Consider the following 24,388-nt stretch of genomic DNA (forward strand, 5'->3'; position numbering starts at 1 on the left):
AACTCAAATTGAAAAAATGCTTACATATAGCACTTTGATAATTCTGTGAAGGAGTTCAGACGGTTCAACTTCCCACAACCATAGTTTCTAATAGACTTTCAACAGGGTGCATCAGAAAGCAAATCAGAAGTAGTGTGCAGAATTCCAAACATATATCACTGGGTAACATTAATGACTTCCCTTCTCATTGTCTGCAGTTTCTGTTATAGCTCTCTGCTTTCCATCATCAAAAGCAGAGCACTGGTATAAAATTTCTAACAAAACTAAGTTCATGTTGCAGAGAACAGCCTCCTCTTCTGTGGGTGTAGCAAGCCTATCAAAAAAAGTGTAAGTGACATTTATATCAATGCAGGTCTTAACTCCTATTCTAGCTAGCAGAGAGAGTTTTGGCAATCAAGCATCAATTTTTGAGTGTAGATATGCTTGGCTTCTTTTTGGTTTTAATTAAAAAAGGCAACTAGAGACTTTTTCCCAAAGAAGAAGGTCAGGCAACAGTCATTTATTTATTGACTTAAACAAGCAAAAGGTATCCTCAGACATAACGGCTACCACTTGAGCAATACAAATAAATGCTATTGAAGAACAGGGAACATCTTTTCTTTCACCCCTCCCATCCCAGAAGTAACAACAGAAACACCAGGACCCCTACGGAAAAGAGAAGGAGAAAAATCATAAAAGGTACTTAGAATGAGCTGCAGAGTTGAAACGTCGACACTAAAAAATCATTAGCTAATCTACCACATCACCACAATCACCTCAAAAACCAACTTCCATTGTTCCACTTCCACCAGGTACCAAATATATAGCACTGTTTAACAGCGATTTCAATGTATTAACAACTGTCCGCAGCTGAAGCAGAACAGTAATTACTATTTATATTAAATTTGAGTCTACAGATAGAAAGAAAGGCTTCCATAGATTACAGTGCACATTAATGAAAAGACTGTGGAGAAACAAAGCTACTTCTAAATTACTGTATATCTCTATCAATCAAGCAATTTGTTCCGTACTGATAGCTCATTGAAGACACAATATCCTGTCAGAGTATGGCAACTCTACTCACCCTGTGACAGTGTATCTGATGAATGTATCTATGAAGAATTTATCTGTAAATCCCTTAAATTGTAGGCCCTGAAAATCCCAGTTTGCTGCTCCTGTGTGGGTGGTTTTTAATCAGACATCAGCAAAAAAAAGCAAACACCGCATGCAAAACAACTGTTACTAAATCATTTAGTCTTCCTTGTAACAGTCAAAGATGTGAGTAAGGCATTCCTCAGATTTAGAGAAAACATTAGGAGTCTTTAGTTTTGCAGGCAAGGAGACCTTTTATTTTAATCCATTAAAAGAACCCAAAATTGTCAGCAGGTGGCCACATCTATCCATGTTTCATTAAAATCACATAAAACCTAAGTACAAAAGCACCACTGATTATTGCTCTAGAAAAACTGCATGAAAAATTCAAATACACACAGTAAAAACATCACCATATGCACAAGACATAATTCTTTAAAGCAAGTGTATGGAATGCTGATCCAATTTTACACATACCTTGCAATATTAAGTTGATATTTATATTACTTGGCAACAATGGGAATTTCTAAAAGCACTGTTATGAGAGGGGAAATGTTCATATACAGTTTAATATGTCAACTATCATAGTCCTAAAAAAATTAGCATTTACAAAATACTTGATAAAAATATCTTTTAAAAGTTGTCCAAGAGGTACATAAAATCAACTCAAAATTTTCATGGTATTTCATTCATTCTTGTCACCTACAGATTCAGTTTTCTGAGCCTGTGGAGAAGAAAGAAAGAAATTAAATTACTATAGTGAAATGCTATTAGGTACCTAAATTCCCAAGCTATCCTTACTCCTTTGATTTCTTACTTGCAACAGCTCCAAACCTGTGTCCATAGTACATCTATGCAACAGGAACAGGCACAGTCACACACTTTTCTCAACTCATCGGTCCCAGCTTTTCAAAAGCAATACAAGCCTTACCTGTCAGCTTCCATGTTCACACTGAAAAGCACCACACTACCAACTGTTTCTATTCACTGCACACATGCTGAATGCTCTACCGCACCCTTAACTTTCACTGTTTCAATCTGCCCTTTTACTGACAGTGTGCTGGGTGGGGCACCTCTGGATGTTGAAACACTAACAGTTGAGCGAGATGCGAATCTGCAATAACATTATGGGCAATAAAAAGAAACATTATGAACATGCTAACAATGTCTGAAAGGCTGAATAATTAAGAAACACTGATTCAATCAGCAGGAGGTATGTGTGGAAAGTACCTCTTCAGCTTTATTTTCACCATTTTCAGATGGTGTAGTACCTTCCTTTGCAGCTTCTTGCTTTTCATCCTTCTTCCCTTTAGCACCTTTGCTGGCCTTTGTTCCAGGTTCCTTCTGACAGAAGATTAAAAACATGGCCATAGACGTTGTATGAGTAGCCAGAAGCCTGCATCTTTATCAAAACAACTTTCACATGAACTAAACAGCAAGTCTTGGCAAGCTTCACGTGCTGGACTGAAACAGAAAACCATCTAAAGGCTGCCTGGGAACTGTAAACTCACATAAGTTACACAGAGACTCAACATTTCTAGAAAATGGTGGTGTTTGCTTTTACAGTTTTTCTGCTAATTTTTTCAGGGATACAAAATCACATCAGACTACTTTGGTAGAGCTGTCCAATGAGGTATATATAGGATATCTGTGTGAACAAATCCAATCACAGTACACTGAAAGCTTATTCAGCCAAACACAAACACTACACTCTTTCTGTAACTACAGCACTACATTTTCAATTAACATAAAATATTAAATTTGATTTTAAAAATTAAGCTTTTTTGCTGACTGTCCTTTTGTTACTTTGATAACATCTGTGATAGTCATTCTATGTCAATGAACAAACCAGCCAACACACTAGGGAGGCAAACTGATAAAAGTCCATCTGCAGCAACACAGAGTAGAGAATAGTTCCTTCTGATAAATTCTAACAGCCACAGTTTTATTTTGAGATTTGCTCTTAATTCCTGTGTTGAAGTCTACTATTTTTTATAAATCCTTCTGTATGTACTTATTTATGCTTGTGATCTAGAGGTTAGCAAAGACATAGGTTAGGTATTTAAAGTGCAATGAGAAAAAAAAATTGTAATGGTATTGCATTTATTATTTTACATTAGTATTTCAAGTAGCTCTGATAAACACTGGATATCTTTCACACAATCATTCTCTATGCAAAATGGCAATAATAGGTGCAAACAGCAATATGAAGGTCTGCCTTCCTTCATTCACTACATCCCCATACAGGAGTGGGACAGTGAGGAGAGAGCAGCAGTAATTCCAAGTTCCAGGGCAGCCTGAATTACTCCTTCCACCCCTCAGCTTCAATGTTACATAGGAGCTTAATTTGGAAGCTTACAGGTGGTAGAGCATAATTATAACTCTTCACCTACAAAAGAACAAACTAAGGAGTTGACTTAGTAAATTCATAACATGCAAGATTCTAACAATAAAAATTAACTCCAATCTGTACCATCTTTCACTGTTTACTAGTAAGTTCAGAGTACACACTTGCTGTTTTCTGTTGAGGAGAGCAAGATTAATATATTCCTTACAAATGTGATCCAGTTAGGGTTTGGAATAAAAAGATTACTGTATTAAAATGTTACTTACTTACAGTAATATGATGAAGGATTTGAGTCACCCAAAATAAGCTTCAAATGTCTTTCATGCAACTTAGACTGGGTCTGTGACACTGAGCTCATCCCACAGGTAGGTTAAGCTACAGAAGCTACCGCATTCCCTTCTTTATTAATACTCTTTTTAAGAGAGGAGCAGGATGGACTCAGCAAGACTATTAGTAATTTTATATGATAAATCACACAGTGTTTAAAGTCAGAGTTTTACTTTCACATGTGGACTTGGTATCCTGGCACTTGCTCAACTGAGATGATAATAAAAGGACTTGAAAAATGGAAGTGTGAGAAGTGCTAGACTCAATGTCCAGCATGGGGGCTTTTTTTTCCCAATAAAGCAATTGCTCTTATTCAACATTTCCCTTAGGCACAAATAAATCTACAGTTTCTGAAGTACATTATTTATATGCAAAAATCCTGAAAAGGTATTTCAAACACTAATAAGATTTTAATTTGACTGTAACTGGCCCAGAAAACCCAAACCATTCTATTTAAATATATTTAATTTCACCTTTAATTATAATTGTGCATTCTCAGCAACAGCCAGGCTTCAAGAACAGATAAGAGTTTCTCAGTACAAAATGAAGTACTGCACCTCTAGACAAGGAAACGGAATGATACAGAGTAACCTCAAATGCTTTTGTAGAAATTGCTAGGTCTCAGAGTTTACTCAGCCAAGCCTGTACTTTTCAGGAAAGGTGCAGTAAAGGTAAAAATTCTTTTTAAACTAGCAATTCACTACAAACTAACATGGTCTGCATATCAAACAGGCAAGACATTTTCTTTGGGCCAGTAATGAGGCCAGGAAGGGGTGGAACAGAAAGAAAAGAATGATCTAATTTGTGTTTTTTTTCCAGGGAGGGGGGGGCAGGGAGCTGCAGAGGGCAGGGAAGACCATGCCTCAAAAAAAAAATGCTGTGAACTGAACACTTTGCAACATAAAGAAGGAGTATGCTTGCTTACTATTGGCTAAAATGATGGTAACTAAAAAGAAAGAGTATTTACCTTTGTTGTTTTCCTTGGTTTGGGTTCAGGTTTTGGTGGAGCAGGTTTCTATAAAACATTTTTTGTTGCACAACATGTTAGACACAGCACCAGAAGCCAGCCTCCTCCACACCCTGCTTCCCCCCACCCCACACCTTCCCTTACTTCCTGCTCAATAGTATGCATCTAGAGAGAGTCTGAAAAGCCTTACTGCACAAATGCACCTCACCTCTGTACACACCTGTTTGCATTAGTTCACTCATCTAGAAGTGAAAGTAATTTTGGGGCATTCTACAAGTAAAACACAGAGATACTACTATTTGTAACTATTAAGAAAAACCCCATCAGCTATATTCTAACAGAGAAGAGGAACTAAAACCAAGTACTAACAGTGGCATCAAATGAAGTTTTTGAAACATAGCTCCTTCTTTCCAGAGAAGTAGCTGCGTTTCCACAATTAACATCAGCCTGCAAAATGAAACAAAGTCAATACTGCACCTAACACACAGTTTTGCACTGAAGTGGGGAAATATATCTTTTGCAACCTGAAAACCTGAAACCAAAGATAACTTCATTGCTAGAGTTCTTAAATACCCCTCGGCAAGAATAAAAATTGAATCAAGCAAAATGTGAAAAACTTGTTTGGTCTGAGAAACCATATGTGCTTAGAAAAGAATATACCAGGAGGCACTATACATACTTACAGCTGACAGTCTTGCTGATCGTCTTGTGGGCTACAGGGAGAAAAAAAAAAATAAAAATAAAAGAACGTTTTTACAGGCTTACAGAAAAAAGTATCCAAAACAACATAGTATCAGTATTTTCATAGAACAGCATAAAATATGCATCTACCAAAATATGTGTCTACTGCCAAACACAATTCACATCTCCCTCACCTTGGACACTCAAAATTTTAAAGGGACAGTTTGATGTGAAAGTTAGAAATAAAGTTGTTCAGGAATTATACCATCTAAACTGATGCCTTCTTGGGACTACCTAAAAACAGAGGTCAGACAAAATTAAGGGAACAAAAAGTGGTTATAGTTATTGAAGGCCTTCAGGGATATTTTAGGCAGAAAAAGCCCCCCCAGCGGCTACAGCTAAAATGGACCACAGGTCAGAGGTTTTCATACTTTTATAAGCCTGGCCCATTTGCATATTGAGGTTTAACCTTACAATTACAGCTTCAGGTGATGAAGTAATTTACCCCAATTTGGTCCTTCCTAACTCACTTTTGTTTACATTTCTTGGGGCCTGAGACAGTGAGGTGTCCTTGATTTCCAGGCCTAGAGAGGAATTGTTTTGTCTGACCAAAATGGGAAAGCAGTAGCTTTCCCATATTATTAGATATGGAGTTTAGAGTTATACTCCATATAAAGAATTGCAAGATTACAAATACATGAAAAATATAAAAGCTAAAATCCTAAGGCATCAAAATTTCCACACACTTTAAAGTTAAATACCTCACACACACACTTTTTACAAATACTTTGAGTCCCTTCCTGCTCTATGAAAGGTTCACAAACCCAGTAAGCTTGACTACCTGTGCAAAGGACTGAACCTTTTTCAAACACACTTAGAATGATGTTTTAGAATCTAGCAGATGTTACATGTAGTAGTGGGCACAAATACCATCTGATTAACAGCTGAATTAAGTTAACATCCTTCTCTAGAGGATATCAGTGTGCTAAAACTTCAAAATATGAAACTAAGTCCTTCCACTTCCTCAGTTCCCCATACACTCGCTCTGAGAGTCCAGGTGCACAAAGACAGCTGCAGGATGAGAGACAGAAATTATTTCTTCTATTTAAACACAAATCTCAAAAGGAAAGACTTGAACCAGATATTCTGCTTCTCTCCAGCTTGCTTTATCACTTCAACACACTTTCCCTATTAAATTTTATTTCATCCTGCTCTTTGTCATAAATTTATTACTAAAGTCTTAAAAATACTTGTTAGCTTGTTAGTTCATTCACAATATTTTTGTGTTAATTAAAACAGAATACACAGCATGGTTAATAAACTGAGCTAAAATCTGGTCTATGTCATAACACTAGAATTACACCTGTGGCCAAAACAAAAGGAGAACTAAACTGCAACAAATATCAAACAGAACTCAGCTTAAAAAGAGAATCAAAAACTCTTCTAATTACATATTAATTTAAGTTGAGCTGAAAAAATATGGCTCTGCACATCCTGCAACAGGAAAAAGCTCTTGTTAATATCTGAAGAATGCTGTAATTTGTGTTCATTGGAGCCATTCAAGAATTCTTAGTGGAAAGCAGTAGCAAATAGTTCAAATCTGCATCATGCAAAATAGAAATAAAAAAAAAACAACCTAAAGATATTTTCAGCTATGAAATATTTACGCATCACTAACAGCAAAAAGGTAAACCTCTCTTTTCTTGGCAATTTAGTGTACCAACAGCTTAAGAAGCAGCCTAGCATTATTTTACAACACAATAAACTAAGCATTTCAGTTGGTCTGGAAATCACAGAACCTCTAACTCAAGGTATTATTTTCTACAAATCTGCTTTCTTAACCAATTATTTCTATCCCTTTAACATTTAGGAACTGAAATATTTTGCTAGCATCTACTTTTTAAAGGATAATACGTTGATTTAGATAAGTTATAATTCTCTTCCCTACCCCCTGTTCCATAATTTGTTTGCCATAAGAAAGTCAGCATAAACTGTAAGTTCTTCAAAAATGCTTGACAGCTAAGTAATTTTAATTCTCATTTGGAGTTTGTATTTTTGTGTTACCTGATTATAAGGAGGGAACTAGAGCCAAGTCAGCAAAGGTTACAGTTTCATGCGCTTTGGGATCCTTTGTCCCCTCCAAATAGCTGTATTAACCCAGAAATTAGCAGTTCACCCGAGAGTCTGCTTGACACTGGCCCAGCAGCAAACATCTATGGAAAGAGTCTATGAAAAGGAGCAGACAGAACAATTCTGTGCCTTCTCCTATTGCACCAGCTTCTGGAAATCTGAAGTTGCCAGCTTTCCAACCTGGATGTCACATACATATCAAGTGTTTAAACAGGCCCCAAGGGTTATTTTCTAGACAAATCTTTAATAACATAGTACTCATTTACACTTTCAGTTTCCATAACATCCTATGTCAATGAGTTCCATAATGGGATTACGTACTATGTGGAAAATAAAAAGCAAAACCTTTCCCCTCTGCTGTCTCTCCTTTTAACTTCTTACCTCTTACTTTCATTAGATTCCTCTAGTTTACAGCTTTCATGAAGAGTAATTCCCTAACTGCCTTTCTTCATGTTACTAATTATTTTATCGCAACTTCATTATATAAAAGATGAAGAATCCTAGAAAACCTGTGTTTGATTTTTTTAGTTTGGGTTGCTTACCTTTTTTTTAAAACTGCTCTACATCCTCTATTTGTCTCACTGTACTTGGTATCCTTTTAATTCTATCATGGTCTCTATCAGGAGAGTTTCATTTAGTACTCCCATATCTGAGAGCACAACAAATTAATCTTGTGATACACTTGTGTTGCTTACTCTGTCCTCTAGCATTTTTTCCTATGTTCTAGTTACTTTCTGTTTAGAACTACTGACATTTCCTAGTAACTATTCACTGTGATTTTACAATCTCTCCCCTGATTAACAGCTTGGTGACCACCACTGGGTCTTCCTCTCCCCCTGTGCATTAATTTGCATTTCTCCATATTGAATTTTTTTTAATATTTTATCACTTGGTTATTTATCAGTTATATAACAGCCTTCTCAGCCTCTCTCACTTCTGACTACTTTGACAATTTTTGTAAGCTTCAGCAAACTTTGTAATTTCTTTAGTACTTTTTGTCCTAGAGATCATTAACAAATATATTCAGCAGCAAAAGCCAAAAAAAAAATTCCAGTACTCCACTGATAATCTCCTCCTTTAAGAAAACTAACTTCCACTCCTCCATTCTCTTCTCATAACTTTATACATTAGAAATTCTTAGAAAGATCTTCAGTGCTTGGGGAACCTTATGAAAAACTGCTCTTTACATGGAAGTAAATTATAGCACATGCCAATAGTTTACTTGCTATTTTCTTGATAAGATATACGCCAAGATTCACAAAGATTCCATTCTTCTCAAGGTCCTGATTTAAATTTAAATTTGTCTGCCACAAAAGAAGGCAATCTAAAACAAATTCTCCTAATTCTCTACCTGTTTTTTAAATTCACATTAAGGGCTGTGAAAAATAAACTAGCAAACTTTATTGTAGATACCAAGATATCACCAGCTGTCTTCTTGCCTTCTCTAACAAAATGTACTGTGGCCTTTAAACAAATCCAGTCAAAGAAAACACACAAATGTGTCAGCTGCTCCAGTTTAGTCTGGTATCTTAATTCAAGACACCCTCCCATCAGTCATTTAAGCTAAGAATAGTTTTGAAGTAGACTGGCTGAGGTGTGTGCATTAACCCTCTTCTCCCAACCCACTAGAGACAGAGCAACAGTTCCAGGCAGTAACATACTACACTATTACCACAAGATCCATCAGAGTTTGTCTATGAAAGCTCTAAAACGTTCTCAAATTTATTTGGTGTACTAATAAGTCATATAAATCCTCAGTACACCAAGATGAAATCAAGACAGATAAGGTACAAATGCGGTTTACCGTCTTGACTCCCACTGAAAACAACTCATCAGAAATGCCAGAGAAATTCATAATCTTCTGATATACATGACTGCAAATCTCCAAATAAATAATTACATGCCAAAACAAATTAAATATATATATACTTGCCTCTTGTTTAGTTACTTTTGCTGCATCCTTGCCTTCAGCACCCTCTGGAGACTGAAAGAAAATATTAAATCAGTGTTTTTATTACAGACTTAAATGCATGCAGACAACAGCAAAACAAAGATTATGGTGAAGACTGACTGCTCTTTCCTTTGCAACAACTTAAAGCAGCCTGACAAATCTGCATTAGTATGTACAAGCAGCATTGTACTCAAACCAGTCTCTTTACCAAAACCAACCAAGAACCCAAGGACTGAGCACCAGGTACATACATGTATCACACATCACGCCTCAGAGTCCCTCTAGCCGATTAACTAAAGCATCCACAGGCTCCAGTGGAAGCTCCATCTAATCAGCTGTTGGTAGCACAACAGTAGGAACTGGAAATTTGAGGTTTGCTCTATGAAAGCTTTTGAAATTTCCAAGAAATTTAACACATTCTTTTTCCCAAACACAAACTTAACCTGTTATGAGATGAACCAAAAAAACACAGCATTACTGACATTATGATTTCTTTACCTCCTTTACTCCTTTTTTCTCAGCCTCACTCAACTGGAAGTTTTAAAAGTATCCTTACATCCTATCTCACCTCCTCCATCAGAAGAACATAATCAGTAAAACACTGAAACATTGACAGGAAAGCTTGGGACAAATATGTATCTTCTTAAGAACAAAGTAGCAACTCAAACATTGTAAAACTAATCTTGCAGAGGTACTAGAAAAAGGTTGGTTAAATTAAAGGAGGCGGGGCAGGTGAAATCAAGCTTCTCTTTTGTTTACAGCCCAAGATGTGTTCCTTCATATTTTGCAAACATTTGTGTTTCCCAGGTAGGAGCAAGCAATTCCTGGATAAAGAACGAGCAGCAGCAGTTAGAGGAGAACTACAAGAATAGCATATTTCAAAAAGGCATTCTACAGGCAGCAGAGAAAGCAATTTGGTTATTGTTTTGTTTTACAATCAGTAAGGAAGTAGGCTAGTTATCTTTTCCCTTTTCTTTCCACTTCAATCTTAACTCAAACTTCCTCACAGATTTTGACACAAAATGTCTCTGAGTTAGAGAGCTGTGGTTTGGAGCAGAGAAAATGACCGACTAGTTTGCAGCACTTGACCAGTGCCTTCTCCTGGCACTGGGCTCTAACATACTCACAGAAAGACACCCCCCACCAGGGAATAAAACGTGGCTTTGTTACTGTGCACTCTCCCGACAGAAAGGAGGCATGCCACAAGAGCAGCTGCTTTAAAAAAAAAAAAAAGCCGAGGACTGATCATGTAAGTAGCTTGAAAACAGCAGGAAGTTAAGCAGCATCGCACAGCGCAGAGCAACTCAGAATAGCAACAGGCAGGCATCCAAAATGGAGCCTGACTGTTCCCTGTGCAACTGCAGCCTCACCAGTCACCTGCAGGATCGTTTCAGGTCTGCATTTCTAAAAGTCTTTCAGTTTGGTTACCAAGGAGTTACTAGAGCTTGATGTTGTGGTGCTGGAAGCATCAGAAGTCAGAAAGAAAACAAAAACAAGTTATCCCGTCATTCTTGTCAGTAACAAAGTCCTGTGTCCTACAACTTTCCTCTTCGACTCACAATACAAGATATGCTCTGGGTATAGCTTTCCTGATGTCCATGAGTTCATAAGATCTGTTGCTCCCATATGAATTTCCTCAATTCTAACAAACTTGTGCTGCACCCTTTCCCCAAGAGGGAGCTCAAATAGCATCCTTCCTGTCCTGGGCAGGACCTATTTATATGGAAGTTCTCTGAGATTTTATAATCTTTTCCTCACAGTGGTCAAGAGACTTTAGATTTACTGGGTCAGGGACAGAAAGACAGCATGATCCATTTCCTTTGGAAGCCAAGCTAAAAATCTCATCTTAAGCTAAACTAAGTTGACTGACACTCCACAACCAGCCTGCTTCACTTCTAGAAATCATAGAGCTCTGAGAGAGGGCTGATTTATCCCAAGATGGCACTGCCACATGCTAGTAGCCTTGCAGGAATTGCACAAGAGCTAACTCTCCACCTGCAATACTGCACAGTTAACACACATTTACCCCATTCTCTTTAGCACTTAGGAAAGAGAAGTCTCCCACATTTCTGACAGACAGGGCAGTCTGATTTTAGATGCCAATACCACCTCTAGACAACAGATTAAAAAAAACGTTCATGAGGCTAACCACAGGGGGGAAAAAAATCATATTAAAAGACTCTTAGCGCAACCACAACCTCTGTATACTAACTACTGTGATATATTACACAACATACTTCAATTAAGTTAGATAATTAATTAGCCCAGCATTCCCTCTCAAGTTAGAAAATCCAACAGCAATTCTGAAGGCCAAGTAACTTTTCTCCATGGAGGGACATGGAGAATAATAATAATTTCAGAGGTGTGAATAAGCAGCAAGGGGTTCTGACATGCTCTCATTTCCATTTCAGACCCGCTTCCTCCTCTCTGCAAGTCCAGGCATTTGGTGGCTGGGCTCATCCTCCCAGCCTTGGCTCCCCAGTACACTGGCACAGCTGTGTGGGAGGCCATGCCATGAGCAAGGTAATTGATCCAGCTGAAAAATAGCCTCCTGCTTAAACAAATGCATAAATATTATAATATATAGACAAATTATAAATATATAGTCTTTCCTGCTCCAGCAGAATCATTTTACTGCACAGCTGCACAAACAATTGAGTCAATACAACAGACAAGAATGCAGCAGCACAGGGCAGCTGCAGGCAGCCTGTGACTCCATCTACTCTGTCCATCTATTGCAGCTGACAGACACACCAAAGAAATATATATCTATGAGATATGGCTACAATGTATTTGTTAAAAGAGGAACAGAAACTTATTTTCCCCTCTATGAGTCCTGATAAGTCCCAACCGATGTGGTTCTTCATACCAGTTTTTGCAATACTTTCTCCTCTCCCTGGGGAAAAGAGAGATTTATTCACAAATGAATTTGTGCCAAGCATAGTTCCCAAAGAACTTGGCATGCCACGAGCAGAGACTGTCTGCACTACTATCTGGAGTCACAGGACTTTTATGCAGATACCACGAAAACCTTAAAGCCTTTGCCCTTAACTCTTCCACAGGAGCCCTTCCCCCATTTTTTGTCCTAGTGACAAACTACTGAAGAACCTCTGGTTTCAAAGCAACAAAATGTACTAAGCAACCCCTCCCCTTGGCACATTTTTCCCCATGACCTAATGTGATGGCTCACCGTATTTCACATGACACCCCAGCCACATTAAAATGCACCCTGAATACTGTGCTGTACATCGTAAAGCAGTCAGGAGCAGGGATACCCACACTGCAAAATCAAAAACCAATACAAGCACTGAATCACTCAACATGGGCAGTACTCCAGCCTCAGTAATTCTTCAGCTGTACTCCATCATATATGCCTGCATTATATTTATAAAGTAGTCCCTATAAACCTGCTGTTCGTGATACTGTATGGATGCCTACAAGAGACAAAGCATAAAAATAAAGCAAATAAAGACACAGATAACAGTGCTCTTTTATTTTGTTTTGTCTCAAAGTGGTACACACCAGGAAAGAAGATGACCGGCTATCTTTAAATATGCTTTTGACATTTGAACTACTAGCACGATTTAGGTTCAGATGACCACACATTTTGTCACATCTCAATTAGCACAAAATACTGGCAATAAGATTGCAACTTAAGCTGTAGCTTAAGTCAAGAACTCTCACAGCTGCATAACTTTCAAACTATAAGATTGTCTATCAGCAATTGGCTTTTTTTTTTTTTCACTTGCTTTTACCCCAGCTATTTTTAAGAGCAACCCAGAAAATGACTGAGTGGATTGGAAAAAACAAAGGAATATTAATAGATGGTAGAGACTGTTGAAAAACTCCTGAAGGAATATTAACATTGAACTTATTTGTATACACATCCCTTTCACCAGCTGTGAAGCATACATAAGAACCAGTGTTTCCACACACCAAAGCAATAATGTAGTATCTGCAATGCCAACATCGTTACAGAACTGTTAGGTTGAAAACAGAAAACTAGACAACTGTTTTAAGTAAAAAATTTAATAGAAAATACAGGTCAATTTCCTGTTTTTACTGTTCTTAAGGCAAGGGTATTTGCTCTGTAGTGCAGAGATGCACCACAAAAGAAACATAAAGCTTCATTTTTTAAAATCAAAACCCTGAAATATAAGCAGTATATAATGGGAGTACAATAACCCAAATCAGTGAAGCCAATAACGTCTTTTGAGAGATCCAAAGATACACATTTGAACTTGCCATGTCCAGCTCCTGGATAAATATTTTGTTTGCACTGTCATGAATGCCTTTATTATAAAGAAGTCTATTAAAAAGCCTAAAAAATGAGAATACAAGTATGTGAGAAGTAACAGTCAGTAGAAGGTAGGTATAAAATTAAATAGATGGTTCATTCTCTGAAGGATTTTATTACAAGCTGAAACTCAACACCTTGGCTCTGATGGGAGAGAAATTAGTCCTTTCATACCCACATGAAAACAAAACAAACAAAAAAAAGCAGATGCAAATTTCATTCTAACTACCACATTAAGAAGTTAGAAATTAGAAAGGCAGAAAGCCTTAACTGTCCTAGCGCATGAGCATTCTGAATAGCGTTTCCTCCCTTCTTTGCAAGCTATTTGGTTCAGCCACATCTTGATACACTGCCTGCAAGGGGATTTGCCTGTAGTTTTCCTGGCTCACTCCTGCAGCTGCAATTTCCATGATGTAACGTTTTCGGTCATTCCTCCTACGATTTTTTTCACCAACCAAAATAAGGTAAAACCTTGGGGAGAGGAAAAAAAAAAAAAAAAAAAAAAAAAAAAAGCATTGCAAGAGAAGCAGACATATCAAGACCACAGTCTTTTTCAGGCTTTATTGCACTCTTTCCCTAAAATTTTCTAGCCCTCATTTCTTTTTGACTAGAACTATGCATTATACTACATTCAATGCCATGAATGGTTTCCCCATACATGCTATATCTTCTAATTATTTATCTTCAGAGCAGCTCTGAATTTTGAGCTACTTCATAAATGTAATTAAAATGCTATTTATTTCTTGGTTAGATTAATGAAGACTACATGTTGACTAATTTAACACCAACCAACTCCTGCAATACCCTTCTAACTATTGTTTCCTCATTTAGCTTCTCCAGCATCTTATCATTAACCTTTGTTTACAACTAGTTCTTTGATCTGTTTTCAATGGATAGAACAGTGCTCACTGCCAAGCCAGTGTGAATTAGCTTTGCAAGTAAAATTAATTCCCTCTAATAAATGCTTTAAGAAAACAGGTATTCTTCCTACTACACAGCTTCATTTCTTTTTTTCTACCAAGAGTCTGATCCTGGATGAGGAAAAAACTATGCATTCTGCTAATCAAAAAAAAAAAAAAAATTCTGCTAGAACCACAAGGGAAATACAGCATAAAACTGTTTAGTGGCAGGCTGGATTTTTTAAATACTTATCCAAAATTATATCTGTCTTGATCTCTTTCAAAAAATGAGGTTGGGTTTTCTTATAAATACATGTAAATAAGTCCTTCACCAAAAAACCCTCAAAACAAACAAAACCAACTACACAAAACCCCATGCTGTTTAAGTATTTCTTCTTTAAGTACATAACTTTTAATATTTTTGTTAATAATTATTACAATATTATAACATTTTATTCTTATAATTTCAATCCCTCCATTTTATATCTGTTAAGAGCAGAATACCTAATTTTCTAATTCCTTGGGGGAGAACGTCAAGATCATAAAGCTCTGGAAAGATGAATGGTACTTAAAAGTTTAAAGACAAGCATTATTATACCTTGTATTAATATGCTAATTACATATTAATTGGGAAAAATCAGGGAAAACACTTCCTGATCAAGGTTTCCACTCTTGCTTAAAGATTCAAGCCAGAGTGACTTGTTGACATGTGATGCATTTTCAAAAAATATACAAGAAAATAAGAACACCAAAAGTCATAAATAAAATCAGTAGGTGCAGAACATGCATTTTATTAAATTCCTTAATTCTTAAGACAGGTGACTTCTGTGAGCTTTATGCTCTTCCAGACAAGACAGCAAATCAACTTAGAACTGGGGTATTTCCTGATAACTAAAACCAGACAGAATAAGTGCTTTTCCAGAAGAGGAAATTCCTTCATTGTAGATGGAAGTTTTACTATTCCCACTGAAAAAAGGCTAAAGATTGACAAATATAATTGAAAATGCATTTATATTTGATAGGATATTTTTTAAAAAATCTCATAACTGGTTTGGCTTCTATTTTTCCTTTCAAGTTTCCCTTCCCTGTAGTCAGTTTTTGAACATGACATCTACCTATGGCAAAGTAAAAAAGTAAAAGCAGTTTTTAGAGGCTCAGACTTAAAAAAAATATAGAATTGTAATTTAAAATTAGACAGACAGTTCCCTTTTAAGACAGTGAAGTAATCAGTTCCATTTTGAAAAATACAGATCAGCCATCGGAGCAGAGAGCACCGAGCATTTGAAATTGTTCAGCTTCCCCTGAACACCAGATGTGAAAATTCAGCTAGGTAGTGAGTATATTCTTCGTCCCTATATTTGCTTAACCATTTTACTGCCACCATAAAATAAAAAGGCAGATTCAAAAAATGTAACTGATAAAATCCAGTCCCTAATATTACTTCTTTAACTTTCAAATCTGATGACAGTTCTGCAATGAGATGCATCTGCTGAACTCGTCCAAGTCTACATATAGAGGCAATTTTTAAAACCTTCAAGATTATGTTCCAAAATTTTTATTTAAATAGAACTGATCAGATTTGCAAAGTAAACCTAACACATAGTACTTCTGAAAAAAAAAAAATCTAAAAATAGAAATCACATTTAGATAACTACTTTCAATAACAACTGATTCCCTAAAATAACCACCGCTGACAAACAAAAATATTGTGAAGGACTGAAAAGAGGTGTTTAATTCCTCTTCTGCCAGAGGACATCACAGATTACAGTGACAAAACCCACAATAATCCAGAAAAAGAACCGTTTTAGTTGTTGTTTCAACTAACTGCTAGTACAGAACATCAAACCTCTGAGGTGATGATAGCAGGTACCAAAACCACAACTGGTACAAAGCCTTAGATACACCCATCTCTCCCAGTAATAATTATAGCTGTGGTTCAAAGGAATATTGCTCTACAACAGCCAGAATGAAGAGCTTCACAGGCAACCAAAGTGCGGCTTCAAGACAAAAAAAAAATTAAAATGTCTCCGAGTGGGCACAGGTGGGATAAGGAAATTATGCAGCAGAGGTAAAGGATGATTTCTTTCTACAACTAGACCACTGACACAACTCTGCTTGAGAGGAGCAAAACACTGCAGAGGTAAAAATGTCCTTAGATCTTCATTTTCAATAATGCAAGCTACTACTGACTCAGGTAGCACTAGGTCAATGGAGAAAGCTATGTGGGATGAGCAAACATACCAACAGTCCCAACAAAGCTGGCAGTGATGGGAATATCCACAATTCTTTTCTGCAGATAGATTCCAACATTCTTAGGGAACATAGCATTTTTTATTTGCAGCTTTCACCGTTACCAAGAACACCAACTCTTTACTATGGGAAGACAGGAGCTGTAGCTCCAAAAACTGGTAACTTCCAAAGACACCAAGGGGGTAAAAACCCACAAAACAAAAGCCAAGCCTGATGCCTCCTCCCTCTGGTGCTGCAAGGGTACAATTTGAGTACTGAGTTGTTCTGATTACTCTAATGAATTAAAGAATATTCCTCTAGAAACCCTGAGTTAGGGACAATCAAATCAAAGATGAATGCCTGGCTGCTGCTAAGAATCTTCCCACCTAATCATTCCTGCCAAGTCCAGCTTAACTCTTTGTGTCAAGGTATGGGAAACTAGATCAGCAGTCAGGTCTACCCGAAAACTACCTCAAACAAATATGATATCCCACAGGTTAAATCAGAACAAGAACAGGGATGGGCATCTGGAATTTCTGCTTCCAGCCTGTATATGCCAGCTTGAAGTATCTGTTGAACTGCTGTCCAAACTGTGAAGTCACACAATGCCAATTTTGCTGACAATAAAATTGGTATAAGAGCACCTTACTTCTCTCTTGCACACAGCCAGCTGCTCATTCCCAGCCTACTCCTTTCTAAGAGGTTACCACACATTCATTGTGCCATTGTGCAGCATCTCTAAGCTTGATCAGTAAAATGACCCAGAATTAAAAAAAAAAATTCCAAATCATGTTCAAACCTGTTCAGCAGACAAACTCTAAGAGTCATGGCCTGAAGGGTAATTCGAGAATATTGAAGCAGCCTTTTGGCTACTGGACCATGGGATAAATCACAGTGCTAGCAAAGTGCAGGTAAGGAACAGGAAATAAATGGTGTCCATGATGATCATACCAAGTGCTAGCTTCCAAGAAAAATCTCTGGATCTGGTTTACTTACACTCTAGGCAAAATATAGTATTATAGAATATCCTGAGTTGGAAGAGACCCACAAAGATCATGGAAGTCCAACTGCTGGCCCTGCACAGGACAGCCCAAGAGTCATGCCCTGTGACTGAGAGCATTGTCCAAACGCTTCTTGAACTCTGTCAGGCTCAGTGCTGTGACCACTTCCCTGGGAAGTCTGTTCCAGTGCCCAACCACCCTCTGGAAGAAGAATCTTTTTCTAATATCCAACCTAACCCCCTGCATCGACACAACTTCAGGCCATTCCCTCAGGTCCTGTCACTGTCACCACTGAGCTCAGTGTCTGCCCCTCCTCTTCCCCTCACGAGGGACTAATTCATTTCATACAACTTCTCTAAAGGAATGATACACCTTGGAACACATCATTCCGATACACAGCTACTGTTTGGGTACAAAAAGCAGAGAAAGTGAAGTTCTCCAAGTAGCAGAAATGAAAAGCTACCTTAAACTAAATAACACATAGGTATATTCTACTCACATATATAACTACATTCCATTTACACACAGAGCTTTTTTATTTTTTAAACTTAACAATACGGATTGTATGTACAAAAGAACATTGCCTATATCTGAGTGTTGAACTACCATATATAGAAAGAGTACATGCACCCAGTCAATTTTGAAGTCAGAGTTGATGACTTACAAAGATGATACTACTATGCTTTAATGTGCCAAAGAAGCATGAAGAATAATTTTTAATAGACAATTCAGTGAAAACCTTGGAATTTTTTAGGTTGCCTATTCATTAAGTCCAATTGTATTTTAGTGTACTCTAAGAAGAAAATTCATATACATTGCCATCAAATGCTAATAAATGAGTCAGATCTTTACAGACTGGTATAAAATTAACAGAAATGTTTTAGATCATTAAATCCTTGGTCAATGATATTTTAATCTCTATAACACAATAACAACAACAATAATAATAATAGTAGCTAAAATGACATAATTATCTCTAAGTTAAAGAGTCTCTAATAATAAACATAAACAAATATTTGCTGCACGTATCTAATAGCCCTGTAAACTTCATTTACTGCAATGTGGCATAGCAACATTGCTCCAGCACGTTTGTTCTTCACTGCCACTGAACACTGCTTTATACACTGAACACTGAACACTTGCTTTATATCCAAGTATTTCATGTGCAGATAAAAGTTTTTGATCTTTTCTGCCTAATTTTTCTATGAAAGATGTAGATCCTTTGAGCCAGTCTGGTCAACTGACTTTGTTGGCCTTCTTGAAGCAGGCCAACTACGCAATTTTCAATTGCTTTGAAACATCTCAAGGCTTAAAATTCTGCAATAGTTACAAAACCAGTCCAATTTCTAAAATTGTTAGCGGCAAAACATCCTTCTCCCTTTTACTAGAAGGCTCCTGCAATCTTTTAAGATGCTCTGGCACATCTGTTCTGTTTATCTTGCTTGAATTTAAAGTGCATCTCTGCACAGCAATAATTTTACCTGTCCCTGCAAGGCATGCTGAAGGTAGAAGTCTACCTGAGGACTCTGCTGAGACATTAGACAGAAATTTGTCAAAGTCTGTCAGTGACAGATGCAAAGAAGGACATCTGCTGCTGCTGCTTAGCCTGTTTTCCAGTAGTTACTGAATGGTCTAGGAGTGACCTACCAGAAAATGTGAAAAGAAAAACTACCTTTTTCAGAGCTGTGACTTTTGCTTTTAATTCTCATGGACTGGGAGAAAGAAGAAACCAGTCAGCATGAAGGCAGAGTGAGTCCAAGTAAAAATCTGGAAAAAGTAGTGGACAGAATAGGAGTGGGGAGAGGGCAGCAGCCAAGACATCTGGATCTGGTAGTGACTCCCTTTTCCTTTCTATTCTATAATCACCTACAGACTGTGAAATGAAATACAGAACCTCCCTCATTTCTATGTCTCACTGCTAACAGAGAGTCCCTTGTGCTCTAGGATAAACTAAAGAGTGGCTTTGCAACAGAGAAAGAGCTTCCAATCCCAGTGTTGAAATAATTTATTGGGAAGACGCAGGTCCCCACGTCATCACTGGAGCTTCTTTCCACACCAATAGCTTCAAAATGGAGAGAACCTTTGAAAAAAACCACTATGTTACATATATCACATTGATGCAGACTGAATCACAGCTGAAGTATCAAGACATGGAAAGGGATGTGAAATGGAACTGAAGAGAATTTGAGTATACTTCATACTGCTGCACCATGAGCACAAACTCACCTGCTACTACGCTTTGCATAAATCTGGACTTCATTCCACAGACCAAAGAGCAACAGCAAGATTATTCAGAGACACAGCAAAAAAGAGCTGTCACCTGCAGGACCTCAGCTCCATTAGTTGTCTGATCACAAACAAGTTGCTCCAGCAAAATTTTAGAGAACTGGTTACTATTGCAAGTTTCTCAGTTTCCATGCACACAGCACAAAGCAAGAAGACAAATTTGGCAAAGTAACAACAAATGCGCCACTCAAAAGTGCAGGAGGTGCTTATTAGTGGGAATAAAACATCAGGACAGACTTCTTAACCTAAGAATTCAAGATAAAGGGACCATTCCAAACAACTAAGCAATTTACTTCTGTGCCTCATTTCCCCTGTTGGTGGATGAATATGGTAGATAGTCTCTTCGAGTATTCATGACACTTCAGAAATAAAATCTTAGAAGAATTTCACAAAGAGAACTAGGTTTAGGTCCAGACAAAAAAAGCATAAGGAGAATTTAGAAGCTCTAGGTCAGTACCTGTAAGAACAAGCATTTAATCCCAAAGGTTAGAAAATACAGTGATTAGACACCTGGCTGGTGAAACAATCAGTAAGCATCTCACAAAAAATCGTGTGATCATGTAACTAAATGCACTATGATAGGACAACAAGGTGGTCCCTTCCAACATCTGCTAAAGAAGCAGCATTACAAGCAAAATACTCAGCGGGTTTGTTTTTCAGCAGTGAATATAACCAAGTACCTTTGACTTTAAAGAAAGTGAATTTGCATAGTGGAATGGGAACCTGTCCCAGATGGTCTCTAGTATATCTTCAAAGCATCAACTGTACTGCAGAAACTACATTCCTGACTAAAAGGAGCCAGCAAATAACCAACTGAAATGGCTAATTAGAGCACAATATTTTTTTATTTGCGCTGAAACAATAACAATATTCAAAGATGGCAATGTATTTAAATTATATATATAAAAAAATGATTATTTATGTTGCACTTAGTCCTCACATCTGATTCAACTCTGTTTTCAAAACAACAAGTGAGAGGCAGGTGGTATTGCATAGATTCAGATTAAAGAACAAGTTGGGTCGTTTTGGAGTGCAATCCCAACTAAATGACAGGTTCCCCATCCAATATGGACAAGTCACCACGTAACCTATTAGCATCCCTCAGACATGATGAACATTCACAAGGCAAGTGTCATTCATCTTGATGTATGCTTCTGCACTTGTATGTGACCACACCACGATTCTCCTTGTCATCTGGTCCAGAATGGTTCTTCATGCTTTTATGGATAACAGTGAGATACCTTTCAAGGTCAAAGAGTTGGTCAATATGACCCAAGAGCTAATTCCACAAAGACAAATGAAAAGCAAAACACTCCAACCCACTTCAAGGCGTTCTTTCTATCAATACCACAACAAGCATTCTGGTTTATCCCACACTGGCATGCCATTCTTCGTGAGAAAAGGCCATGTTCACACAACAGCATGTTACTACAACAGATGAAGGGTACAGAAATGTGACATGAGCACTCCAGAGTTCAACTCCTTTTTGCTTTAGCACAGTATTTAACACCATTTCAACACAGAGTAAGTTCTTAATTTTCTCAAGTGACCCTCAAGCACTGAGTAATAATATCCCAATATCCTATGCAACAGCCCTCTAGAGAAGGGGAGGCAGCTTACAGTGTTTTGTTCATAATGAACATAGAGCCAGGGACTTAGAAAGTGACTTGAGTTTACACAGAGATGAGAAACATCAGAGATGAAAAGAAAAGCAAACAGACAGCTTAGATAACTACAGATACACAAAAATTGACACAGATGGATTTAAGCCCTTTCTGCAATATTATTTACCTACCCTTGTAACAGTGAAAATTTCTCATTTTGACTTTTGATGTTTACTTCCTTACAAAATTTTCCCTGTTAGAAGCCTTTTTATAAGTTAGAAATTTTAAGAGAATTGACTATTAATTGCATGTGATGGTTTATCTCCATGTCAAAACTGTCTGATGTAATTATTTAGTTACTTCTGCACCACCAACTTCTCACTCTATGGATGTTATTCTGGAACAAAACTGACTATTGTAAAATACTACAATTCTACTTCTCTTAAAAAGAAAAGCCATTAATCATACACTTTTCCTGGAACCAGTGCTTCCCAAAACCCACATTTCATATATAATCTTTAAATGCAAATCTTTACCCATACAGTGCTAACCAAAATAAAATTCACTATGCTGTTAAAATTCATCTCCATTGCTCTCATCCCATATGCAATGCTTTTAGTACTTTTTAAAAATAATCTTCTATAAGTGAGACATGTTCTTATGGACTTACTACTCAAAGGTAGTTTCCCTTAATAACCATTTCACAACGGACCACAAAACCTAGAGGAGTACCTTTAACTCTACCTGCACTTAAGAAGGACAGCCTGAAACATCTGTAGTGTAAGAATGCAGAAGAGCAAAGCAAACAGGGTAGGAAGTTCACAAGGTTTCAAAAGCTGGGGGGTCCTGTGTACACAAGATAATTTTCAAGTTTCTCCTGGCAACAAGCAAGAGCACTAAAAGCACAGAAGCACATGAGGGTGCACTGACAGAAAAGCAACAGCGAAAAAGGCCCATCATTCACTGACTTCAAGCTCAGTTATTCCTATCAACTGCACAGCTGTATGCATTTTCAGAAGTGGAATCAGGCCCTCACCTATGAATTAAATAATTCGGTAACATACTTGACAATTTGACATATTGACACTTCCCATAAGGAACCAGCAAAGGATAAGTAAACACCAAGCTACCGGGAAGGCACCATCTACCTGTAACTTTATTAAAACAGATTGCAGCCCCAGCCCAGAAATGGTATATTAGGAGGTCACAGGTGACATTTGGGAAAAACGCAAATTGCCTTGCCTTGGCTGACCTAGTTAAAATTAAAGGACTGCAGCTATCATTTTTTGTCATTGCACGTACTAATGTCGAGTCTCTCGTTACACTCTGTCAGCCTGGAAGAGAACCCTAGGAAGGCAGGCAAGTTCTCGACGAGGATCTCCAGCAGCAGGGCCTCCCTCGGCCGCCCACCCCCGGGGCCCTGCAGGGGCGGGAGGGGGCCGGCTGCCACCCTCCGGGCTCAGCCCGCCTTCTGCCAGCGCCGAGCGCTCCCGGCGGCCGCGCAGCCACGGCTCCGCTTCCAGCGGGCACGGGAGGCGCAGAAAAACCCCCACAGCACCGAGCCCGGCCGCTCAGGGGCCGCCCAAGTTTCATTCTCTGGGGGAAGGCGGTCTCACGGCCGGCTCCCTCCCGAGGAGGAGCTGCCCGCCCCGAGGTGCCCGGAGAGCGGGGATGGGACGGCGGCGGGGCCCCTCAGCCCCGCACGGCTCCTCCGGCGCGGCGGCGGCCGCGGGCGCTCCCTCGGGAGGCGCCGCCCCCCGCCCCCGGGGGCCCTGCCTGGATGGGCACCGGAGTTGGTACATACGGGTCTGCCGCGGGAGGCGAGGAGAAGGGTGTAGTTTGTTTTAAACATGGCTTGCCTCTCCCGTCCTCCCTTTTACCTCGGAGCCATCGCTCCGGCGCGGCGGGAAGCGGCGGCGGCGGGATCCGGCGGCCCCGGGTGGGGGCTGCCTCCTCCCCGCCGCGGCGCCGGAGTTTGCGAGCAGGAAACTCCTCCCGCGGGGGCCAGGGGCGAAGCCGCAGCTGCTGCAGCGCTTCTCCCCGGCGGCGGAGGGGGAGGAGGAGGAAGGTGGGGGCTGGAGTTGTGATAGCGACTTCACCCCCCGGGGAGGGGGCGACACCGCCCCGCGCGGCACCGGCAAAGTAAACAGGCGGCGGGGAGCGGCGGGGCGGGGTGGAGGGGGCTTGCAACAGGCAGCAAAATGCCCGGGCTCGGGAGCCATCCGCGAACCCCAGCGCGAACGGAGCGGCGGCCGGAGAGCGCCAGGAGAGCAGCGGGCACCCCCGGCCCCTGATGCGCGCTTCACCCGGCGGCCGCCGCTCGGGCCCCCGACCCCACCCGGGGAGGCAGGACCCGCCGTACACCCGGGGCGCCTCACCTTTCTCTTCGGCATAATGTCCCTGCTCCGGGCCGCCAAAGTAAAGCGACCGAAAGAAGCTCCGGCAGAAGCGCGGGATCCGCCCGGTGGTGGCGGTGGCGGCGGCAGCGGCGGCGACAGCGGCGTGGCTGGTGCCCGCAGCTGTGCCCGCGCCCGGTGCCCGCCGCGCCGCCCCGCCGCCCCCGGCGCCCCGGCAGCCCCCGCCGCCAGCGCCCGCCTC

The 24,388-nt window shown here is 39.4% G+C and overlaps 1 protein-coding gene across 6 annotated transcripts; it reads right to left on the minus strand.

Annotated features, from left to right (window-relative positions):
* Positions 1–484: 484 nt before the first annotated feature.
* On the minus strand, positions 485–24,388 carry HMGN3 (high mobility group nucleosomal binding domain 3). 6 transcript variants are annotated; one of them, XR_009277279.1, is made up of 7 exons: positions 23,671–24,156; positions 9,457–9,507; positions 5,396–5,425; positions 4,713–4,760; positions 2,302–2,415; positions 1,064–1,795; positions 485–645 (listed from the first exon to the last, which is right to left on the minus strand). XR_009277279.1 is itself a non-coding variant. In XM_058835920.1 (6 exons), the coding sequence occupies exons 1-6, from the start codon at positions 24,181–24,183 to the stop codon at positions 1,782–1,784; spliced, it is 231 nt and encodes a 76-aa protein (XP_058691903.1). In that variant the 5' UTR covers positions 24,184–24,388; the 3' UTR covers positions 485–1,781. The 6 variants fall into 6 exon arrangements, 5 of the variants coding, with proteins under 5 accessions (XP_058691903.1, XP_058691902.1, XP_058691901.1 ...); XM_058835920.1 differs by lacking the exon at positions 23,671–24,156 and adding an exon at positions 24,169–24,388 and having other exon boundaries at positions 485–1,795; positions 2,343–2,415; XM_058835919.1 differs by lacking the exon at positions 23,671–24,156 and adding an exon at positions 24,169–24,388 and having other exon boundaries at positions 485–1,795.

Source organism: Poecile atricapillus, chromosome 3, assembly GCF_030490865.1.
Source record: "Poecile atricapillus isolate bPoeAtr1 chromosome 3, bPoeAtr1.hap1, whole genome shotgun sequence".
In the NCBI taxonomy this organism is placed as follows: domain Eukaryota; kingdom Metazoa; phylum Chordata; class Aves; order Passeriformes; family Paridae; genus Poecile; species Poecile atricapillus.